The sequence below is a fragment of the Hibiscus syriacus genome, unplaced genomic scaffold, assembly GCF_006381635.1.
Source record: "Hibiscus syriacus cultivar Baekdansim isolate YM2019G1 unplaced genomic scaffold, ASM638163v2 tig00116971_pilon, whole genome shotgun sequence".
Classification (NCBI taxonomy): domain Eukaryota; kingdom Viridiplantae; phylum Streptophyta; class Magnoliopsida; order Malvales; family Malvaceae; genus Hibiscus; species Hibiscus syriacus.
The window spans coordinates 7,767,230-7,777,943 of NW_024063495.1; the positions used below are offsets into that span (position 1 = coordinate 7,767,230).

The 10,714-nt window shown below is 29.0% G+C and overlaps 1 protein-coding gene across 1 annotated transcript; it reads left to right on the top strand.

Annotated features, from left to right (window-relative positions):
• Nucleotides 1-2,198: 2,198 nt before the first annotated feature.
• On the top strand, nt 2,199-4,173 carry LOC120192061 (uncharacterized protein At5g01610-like). The gene is made up of 3 exons (XM_039194915.1): nt 2,199-2,460; nt 3,064-3,118; nt 3,648-4,173. Exons 1-3 carry the CDS (start codon nt 2,374-2,376, stop codon nt 4,016-4,018), a joined length of 513 nt encoding a protein of 170 aa, XP_039050846.1. The 5' UTR covers nt 2,199-2,373; the 3' UTR covers nt 4,019-4,173.
• The last annotated feature ends 6,541 nt before the right edge of the window (nt 4,174-10,714 follow it).

Here is a 10,714-nt window from a genome sequence, read left to right on the forward strand (position 1 = left end):
CTCTAAACAGCAAGGAACAAAGAAAGAGTGTATATATGAATGGAGAAATGGCCAAGGTGTTGGGTTACTTGATTTCCAACTGGGAGGAGAGGTGTTTTATGAGAGAAGATGGTGGATTACTAGATTAGGGTAAACTATACTTTAGTACGTAAACTATTATTGTTTTGACACTCAAACTATACTATTTATAAAAATTATACTTGATGTTTAATTGAGGTTTCAATTTCATACTCAATCGTTAAAAAATTAACATAACTGTTGATCACTTGCGGAGCCAGGCTATTATGAGGGGTGTCAAATAATACCCCAAAAACTTTTTAAAGTTATTCTTTTATAAATTTAATATAAAAATGTTTCAAAATAGAATAAAAACAAAATATTCTTAAAATATTATGCACGGGTCGGTCTAAATTAGTCAAGGTGAAGCCTTGGAATCGAGAGGACAAAAAAAAGATAATAATTTTGGTACCTTTAAACATAAATTAATAGTCATTATTCATTTTTATCGACTTTTTAAAAAAATATTAATACAATTTCTAAATTTGACACATCAAAAAAAAATCTTTAAATTTGACACCCAAAAGTAAATTTTCTAACTCCGTCTATGGTGTTGATTGTTTTTTTTAATGATGGAGTGTCATTACCTTATGGTGATACATCAATATCACTGCTAAATTTTTAACGGTGGAGTACCAAAATGAAACATAAATTAAATGTTATATATAACTTTAAACAAATAAAATTTAAATATCAAAATAGAACTAAAGTAATAATTTAGATACTAAATATGTAGTTTACCCTCAATTTTATTTTTTTCTATTCTATGGTAAATTCGAGGTTAGGGTTGACTTGATATTTAAAACTTAATGTGGGGGATGCCTAGTTGTTTCTAAGGATGGCAACTCAACCCGAATCCGACGGGTTTCGATCCGATCCGACTTGATCGGGTCGGATTTTTTTAAAAAAATTCGGGTTCGGGTCGGGTCGGGTTTTTTTTAAATGCACTGTTCGGGTCGGGTCGGGTCGGGTTTAGGGTAAAAAAATCCGACCCGACCGACCCGAAAAATATATATAATTTTATCTTATATATTTAGGGATAATTACAATAATATCCCTCCATATATAATTTTTTTCAATTAAGTCACTGTTTTCATTGAATTAATTTTTTTTTTATTATTTCGGGTCGGGTCGGGTTTCTAAGTCATATATTCGGGTCGGGTCGGGTCGGGTGAAACATTAATTTTGTCGGGTCGGGTCACGGGTGGAGAACCCTTTCTTCTCGGGTCGGGTCGGGTGGCCCAAAAACCCGACCCGACCCCGACCCGACCCATTGCCATCCCTAGTTGTTTCTTCTAAATTTACCAACTGTTCAGTATGTTTGAATGCTCCGAGACTACCAAACTACGGTTTAGTTGGATAAATAATTCAATTAAAAAAATGAGAAATATAAGTATTGAAAAATTAATTTGGGATCTAAATTATTTGATACATCATTTTTTAAATTTATAATGTGACGAATTTCATAAAATATAATAAATAATTAAAATTCATAATATCCTTATAATGAGTTTCCAACGATCTTCGTCAAATATACATTACGAGATATACTTTTTTAACTTATTTTATAAAATTCATCACGAGGACATGTCGGATTTCACGTATAATGCAATAAATATTTTAGATCTCAAAATAAATTTTCATATTTTTAAAATTTTTGTTTTCTGCCCATAATATTTCACAAAGTTAGTACCCCATATTTTCTATGTTTTCCTTTAATTATTTTATGATGATCGTTTAACTCGTAGATCGTTAACACATCAATTTATTCATTTTGACTTCAAATTTCTACACTGTCGGATCGTACCGATACTGCAAGGATAACCTACGTATGACCCTAAATAGCTTTTAGATTGATTCATTTTGGGTTCGTCCATCAAATTTAAAACATAAATTTTTTAATTGTATTGATTCAAAACGATTAAATTAAAAACGCTACGTGTTGGTTTTGTTTAATTGTATTGAATATATTTTACTAATAATGAAGAAAGAGAGGATTCTTTAATATAATTTTAAATATAATTTTATTTAATATTAAATTATAACAATGTGAGAAGAAAGATACATGAGGATATAAATGAAGGTTTAAATTGACTTGCGAGTTTGACTTTAGGCAGCGGAGTTGATGAAGGTGGAGGAAAATTTTACTTGGCGTCTAAGATTAAGAATCTTCCATCTAACAACCATAAGATTAGGGATAATTACGAAAGATAAATCTCTCTCTCTAAATTCCATCCGTTAGATGCTGATCTTTCTCTTCCATCTCTTTCGACGCGGAGAGAGAGACTGAGAGAACCAGAGCAGAAATTTTCAGAAATGGATCAGATATTGAACAAGGTGGGCTCCTATTGGCTGGGCAAGAGGGCCAACAAGGAGATCGATTCCGTCGGCGACGACCTCAACGTACGCTTTTCCTTTCTTTCTCTTCACTTCTTGTTCAGTTTTCTCAGTTCAATTTTCGGTTTTTACCCTCATCTGCTTTGGAATTTTTGTGAAATCATTAGTTCGCCTAGGGTTTCTTTAGGAATTGATTCAATTTTGATCTATGCGGATTTCTTTTGTTCTTTCATGTAACTGTGACTGGTAATTGGATCTCAAAATTAAGATTAATGTTCGTATTGCTTTGTTTGTTCAAGGTAATTAGCAAAGACTGTTTATCTCCCTCATTGTTACTGGAAATTTCAACCTACGGATGATCGGAAATCTTTTTCCCCGGTCTGTTTTCCAACCAATTGTGTGCTAATTTTCAAATCTTTATATAGCATTTAAGATATTTCTGAGAAAATTGGAATAATGCTGTTTTTGTATTGTTTAAAACAATATTGTTCATCTAAGAAACTCTTGGGTCGTTATGAAGAAGTATGTTATAAACTCGTTTCATGTTTTCTCCAAATTCTGCAAAGCTGGTATGTTGATGAATACCCTCAGAGCAATCGAGTTGTGCGTGTCTATCTTTTCCTATTAGCATTCTTCCGGCTAACATCATCTTCCCTCTCTTTTGATCAGTCATTATCCACCAGTATTGAAGGAGGAGCCAAATGGTTGGTTAATAAAATCAAAGGTTTGTCATTCTCTTGCAGAATCGTTTTTCTATTTTCTCTGTGTTGGTGTTTTACGCTTTATAGATGCTAATGCTATGCTATTCAGAAGGATAAAATGTGCATGTAGTTCATTGCTTATGCTTTTCAAAGGTAATGCACACAAAGCTGTTAAAAATATGCTAGCTATTACTCTAAAGTAATCAGTTCTGGAATACCGAATACCAAATGGCCACCTAAATTGTGATGATACTCTATGTAGAGAATGCCAATAGAAAGCTTCTGGCGTTTTCCATTGCCAACTTTAGTTTCAAATCAATATATATAAATTGTCAAAAATGAACATATTGGTCCTTAAAATAATTTTTTAACACACTACCTACCAATCGAACATTTCCATGAAGCCTTTCTTTTATCTTTGAGTTGGGGTATTAATGGTATTAACTTGGGGTATGTGGACTTCTTCTAGACAGTTTATTTGATCCACACTGCAGTTCCTAGAGATTTTCCCCCAAAATTTTGTTGTTGGCACCGATATTTGCCTTTTTACAGGAAAAATGCAAAAGCCATTGCCGGAGCTGTTAAAAGAGTATAACCTGCCGATAGGAATCTTCCCTCGTGATGCCACAAATTATGAATTCAATGAAGAGACTGGGAAGCTCACTGTTTTTATTCCAGCAATATGTGAAGTGGGATATAAGGATTCATCCAAATTGCGCTTCTTCACCGCTGTGACTGGGTATCTGGAGAAAGGAAAACTGGCTGATATAGAGGGAATGAAGACAAAAGTGTTTGTATGGGTTAAAGTAACCAGCATCACATGTGAAGGATCAAAGCTCTATGTTACAGCCGGAATGAAGAAAAACAGGAGTAGAGAGGCGTACGAGGTTTCCAGAGATGGAGTAAGTGTAGATAAGTTTTAAAATGGTCAGAACGTCTGGACGACCGTACCATTCCCCCCCCCCCCAACTTTTTACTCCCTTCTCATAGCTTTTGAATCTTCATACTTTTGTCTCCATAATAATATATGTTTCAGTATTCAAGTGAAAAGACTGGTTGTCTTAATGGTTGTTATCTGTGGTAAGGCTTTATTACGTTGGCAATGCCGTGAATCATGTGTATTAAGATCATATATATATATATATGGCATGGAAGGTGCTTTAGAGTACCCATCGGCACTCTGTTTTTAGTAGTCTGTGGTGTTATCTTATAAAGCCATCTTTGTTAGCAGGAGAAGGAATGGAACTGATCCGAAAGCAACAAAATGGATATTTTATAGGGTAAACTACACATTTAGTATCTAAACTATCAATTTTGGTTCGTTTAAATACTTAAACTTTCATTTCCCCCCAAAATTATGCTTAACATTTAATTTTAGTCATTGCCGTTAAATACTTAACGGACGGGTTTGCCGGCATCGCGTTTACATTCATCGGTCGATGAATACAAAACATTTTCAGCCCGTACCTTTTCTGATCACCTAAAAGTGATTTCGGCATCCGTTTTATCGGAAAACGCTTCAATCTCTGCAAATCGACAATGGACTATTCGAATTTTTTCATCCTTTGATCTCCATGGTCCACTGTTCGATAGGCTTGAAATTGGACTATGCTGGTCAACTCATCATTCTCTGTGGTCTATCGTTTAGTTTGGTCGTTCGGCCATCAGGGTTATACCACGTCAGCTAGTCCGTTAAGTTTTTAACTTTAGGTATGAAACAAAAACTAAACTTTAGGTATGATTTTGAAAAATATAAAAGTTTAGATACTAAAACAGATCAAAATTAATAATTTAAGCACTAAATGTGTAATTTATCCTAATTTGTAGTTTTGCACATTGCTGTATCTTCTCCAAAGCTCTAATTATGTTTAGGAGATGTAAACTGAGTTAAGACCTTGTTAATCATGCAACTCCACGACTTGAAAAACGGAAGGGTTTATTGAGGGGTAGTGTCCAAATTGTGCATATTATTACAGACAGGGTCAATAGTAATTTTAATGTGTGAAATGTTAGTCGTTTGAGTTGAGGCGACAAAGCTGAGGATTATCTACACTTGGTTTCTTTGGTCAATCTATTTAAAAATTGGTGTGAAATTTTGTTTTTAAGAAGTGTTTTTGGATTGTTCGATAGTGTTTAATGTTATTATCAAAAAATATTTTTAAAAATAAATTACCATTTCAAACATCATGTTATGAGTTAATATGTATATATAAATATATATATATATATTTCTCTCGCTTTTGGCATAGCGGGCCCCCAGCGGGAGGCCCGCACGACGGGCTATTAGCTCAGTGGTAGAGCGCGCCCCTGATAATTGCGTCGTTGTGCCTGGGCTGTGAGGGCTCTCAGCCACATGGATAGTTCAATGTGCTCATCAACGCCTGACCCTGAGATGTGGATCATCCAAGGCACATTAGCATGGCGTACTTCTCCTGTTCGAACCGGGGTTTGAAACCAAACTTCTCCTCAGGAGGATAGATGGGGCGATTCAGATTCCAAATGAATAAATTCAAACTTGAAAAGGATCTTTCTGATTCTCGAAGAATGAGGGGCAAAGGGATTGATCGAGAAAGATCTCTTGTTCTTATTATAAGATCGTGTGATTGGATCCGCAGATGTTTGGTAAAAAAAAAATCTTCTCTTTTGAGAATAATCAAAAATGGAAAGTGTTCAATTGGAACATGAAAACGTGACTGAATTTGTCCTAGTTACTCTTCGGGACAGAGTGGAAGAAGGGAGGAGATTCTCGAACGAGGAAAAGGACCCAATGATATATATATATATATATATATATATATATATATATTTAAGTGATTTTTAAATTCTTTAACGTTATAATGTATAAAATAGGATGAGATTATAGTGAACTCCACACATCCACGTGTATTAGTAAAAAAAAAAAAAAATTATAAATAGTTATTAAATTGTGATAAAATGACTTTTTAGTCATTTAACTCTCAAAAGTTATAAAATTAACAAAAAAATTTAGATTTTGTTAAAAAACACTAAATTAATAAAAAAAATACTTCATTGTTATTTTTTATTTTTTCAATATTTTTAAGTAATAATTCCAAAAAAATTTAAGAAATTCATTTTTAATATAAATAATTTCATAATTTATTTTTGAAATTATATATTTTAAAATTATATTTAAAATGACTAAACAAAAGTTAAAAAATTGAATCACATTGCTTAATAAAAAATTGATTTCATTTTTTGATAATTAAAATTATTGGATCTTAAAAATTATAAGTTAGAAATTTTAAGAATATAATCACAATTAAATACAAATTAATTATAAAATAATTTCAGGAATTAACAAATTCATAAAGCTATAATTTTTAAAAAATACTTTTACAATTTTAAAAATGAATTGAAGAGTTTTATATATAGAATTTAAAAATCAATTGTTTTAGAACTATTACTTAGAAATATTAAAAAAATATAAAAATAAAATTTAGTTACAATTGAAGATTCAAACGTGATATTTTTATTAATTTAACATGTCACATTACTCCTTTAATAGTAGTTAAAGATTTGTTATCCATTTTGTAATAAAATTTAAAATTTAATGCCTTGCATGTATGATGTAACCTTTAAAAGTTCAATGTTCAAAAAAACATATTTTAACATAATTTATTGATCATTTAAAAAATTTACCATATAAAATTAGTGGTTCATATAAAATATATCAACTTAAGTTATGATAAGAATATATAAAATATTTTTATTAAAAATATTTTTTAATAACTATATGTATTTTATGAAAATACATAAAATTAAAAACATCAATGATAAAGATTATATTATATTAAAAAAATTACAACGCTCGTCGAGTGTGGATGAACACAATTAATGATGAACACCATTAAATTAATTTATAAAATGTTAAATTATAAAGTCCTAAACGTATAATTATAAATTAGTTAAAAATCTAAATATAATTTAATTAAAATATAATATTTATAAAACATTAGTTTTTAGGGTAAACTATAACATTGACCACCTAGTTATTTACCCCTTTTACTTTAACCACCGATTTTCAATTTTATCAATCGAGTCACCTAACTATTTAAATCTTGTCAATCAAGCCACCTACCATTAAATATTAACGGAGAAGATGACATGGCAGTTAATCAAATTTATATAATTACACATTTAGTCCTCATTACTTACATATTCTATTAATTTAGTCCTAACTTTTAATCAATTCAATAAATTTAATTCTTAATCAGATGATGACATGTATCACTACGTGATTGGATGTGTCACGTGTTACCAATTGAATGAATAGAAAACAAATTGAATAAAAAATCACTACTAATGGGGTTTGAACCCAGTAAGTGAGGAGATGAAGCAAACGCCCCAGGCTGCACCATTCAAATAACAAATTTATCAACACAAAATATATATATAGTTAATGGCAATAAAAAAAGGAAAAATGACCTAATAAGCACTCCAACATGAAATAATTAAATAATACAATAATATATATATATATATACAAAGATTATAACTGATTAATATGTGAATGGATTTTATTTATATTTTAAATCATTTTAATGAAAAATAAAAATAAAAATAATTTTAATATATTATAATTGAAATATAACGAAGAGTTTCGTTGACTTAAAATTTTCCTGATAGTTGAGTTCTTATCGTAGTAAACATTTTAACTTATGCATTGACTTATTAATATCTCGGATAGAGTAAGAATTTTATATTTTATTATGTATTCATTATATATTTGAAGAAAATTTTAGGGGAAACTTGATTTTATTGAATTAGTCTATTTTAATATAGAATTGTTAAATAAGATTAAAATTCAATCGACGTTATAATATTTTAAAATATAAGATATGATACATTTAAGTTCAATAAAATTAGAATAATGAAGAAAATTTATTAATTTAAAATATGTAAAATGATACATTTCAATTATAACATATTAAATTTACTTTTATTTTAATTTTTGCATTAAACGTAATTTAAAATTTAAATAAAACATATTCATTTATTAATCAATTATAATATTTATTTATATATATTTTATATTTTCATACTATTCAATTATTTCATGTTTGAGTGCATATAAGGTCATTTATTACCATTAACTATATTATAAATTATATAGATTATGTTTTGTATATTAGATAAATTTAGTGATCTAGCTTAGGGGTTATGATGCTTAGTTTTTCTGCTTTTGTCCCAGGTTAAAATCCCACCAACAACACCTATTGATTTAATTTATTTTCCATTCAATTAGTTGGTGCATGTGGCACCATTTGATTGGATGGAAAATTTATTAAATAAAAAATATTAAAAAAAAATCTAATCGCGTAGTGAAACATGTCACCATCGGATTGAGTATTAAATTTATTGAATTAAATAAAAGTTATGACCAAATTAATAGAATGTGTAAGTATTGAGGACTAAATGTGTAGTTATACAAATTTTATTAACTGTCACATTATCTCCTCCATTAATATTTAATGGCAGGTGGCTTGATTGACAAGATTTAAATAGTTAGGTGATCAATAGTATAATTTATCTTAAAAACTAATATTTTATAAATATTGTATTTTAATTAAATTACATTTATATTTTTAACTAATTTATATTATATGTTTAGTACTTTATAATTTAATATTTTATAAATTAATTTAATGTTGCTCATCATTAATGGTGCTCATCCGTGGTCGTCGAACGTAACATCATAATCCATTATATTATTCAATCTAGTCTAATTATAGTCAATCCAATTATACCTTATATAAACTTTACTTTGTGTACACATTTGACTTTCTTTATCTTTGTAAGATTAGATCCTTTTGTAAACTTATATATACCCATCACTTATAAATTTTAAAATTATCAAATATACAAATATTTTACATGATAATTAGAGCCTAATCAGCCTAGTAGAATTTCTCTACTTGATCATTTTTTTTCGCTTTCCTTCAAACTGAATATCTTCTCATGGCCCCGTCTGCCACTGTCAGTTGTATGTGCATCTCAATATACAAACCAATTTTCTAATCAAACTTACACCTGTCAATTGTTTTGTTTGGCGTTGATAAATGGAGGTCGCTCTCATTAATTTTGGGCTCATCGATTAGATTGATGGTTCGCAGCCTTCCCATTTCAATTTACTAATGTTGCAGTAAAAATTGCTAATCAAAAAATTAAAAAATTAGATGCTAAAATTAAAAAAAAATTGTATTAAAATAATTAAAATTAAAATTTTAAAAATGCGTTGATCATTATTCTTTATTATAGGTTAGGAGGGTGAAAGTTAAGTAATGAAAAATATGAACGGTTTTATTAAAATTTAATAACAAAATTGAGACAAAGACTAAGGTTGAGCGACTAACTGTACAATCTACATCCTGAGTTTTTTTTTTTTTTTTTGCAATATGTTCACTACAGCAAAACTGCACAATTGCAGTTTTTTTAAGCGCCGCAAAAAACACTTGCGGTGATATGATAAACGCCGCAAAAAACACTAACGATTATATGATAAACGCCGCAAAAAGCGTCGGGGAAAATAGTACCGCTAAAGTATCATTTTATGACGTTTGGATTGTAAACGCCGCTATATCCCTGTCGCAACCGTCTTTCTGTTGGGCCCCGGAATTGGGCTTCGACTTAGGAAAATGTGGATTGGAGTCGCCACCGATCATTTATTTAAAAAATAAATGGGTTGATCGGATACCCTATTTCTTACCTGATCTGCGTCTTACCAGAGATGTGTCGGATTCGGGAGTCGATTACAGTCAAGGAAGGGCTAGCACCCTTGAACTGCCCTTTCGGTACTGTGTAATTTCCAGTTGTCTTTAATTAAGAAAATTGAAAGTTAAATTAAAAGGTAAAATGTTGATCCAAATTGCTTACCACTGATTGTTTGAAGTTCTCTCAGAAAGCCAAGGAAAGGGTTAGGTAATGAAAGTAATGAAATAGAAAAATAAGGCGAACAAACGAAACAATATATAAAAAAAAACAATGTATACGAAAAAGAAAGAATGAAATATGACTAAATATAAAATAAAATATGCAAAGGAGAAAACGAAAATACAAATAAAGAAAAAGAAGAAAATATAACAAAATATAAATGGATAAAAAAACACATAATAAAATAAAATATAAAGCAATGAAAAAAAAAGAAAAAAAATATGCGTAATATACATATAATAAAAAGAACAATTATAATAGTAAAAATAGTAATGAAATAATAACGATGAAAATAATAAATAAAATATATATATATATGTAGAATATAAAAAATACATAAAAGATATATAGAAATAAAGAGTAAAAAATGAGTAATACATATACGTATATAATAATAAAAATAATAATATAATAGCATAAATAAATAAATAATAATAATAGTAAAAAGTAAAAGGGGAAATAAATAAAATAAAAATGGAATGAATAATTAATGAATGAAACAAGAAATATATATATGTTAAAGTATAAAAAGGAAAAATATCAATAATAGGTAAAATGAATATATATATATATATATATATATATATATATATATATGTAAATACAAAAAAATGTTAATAGAAATATAATTATAAGATAAAATGAGTAAGATTGATAAATAATAAAAA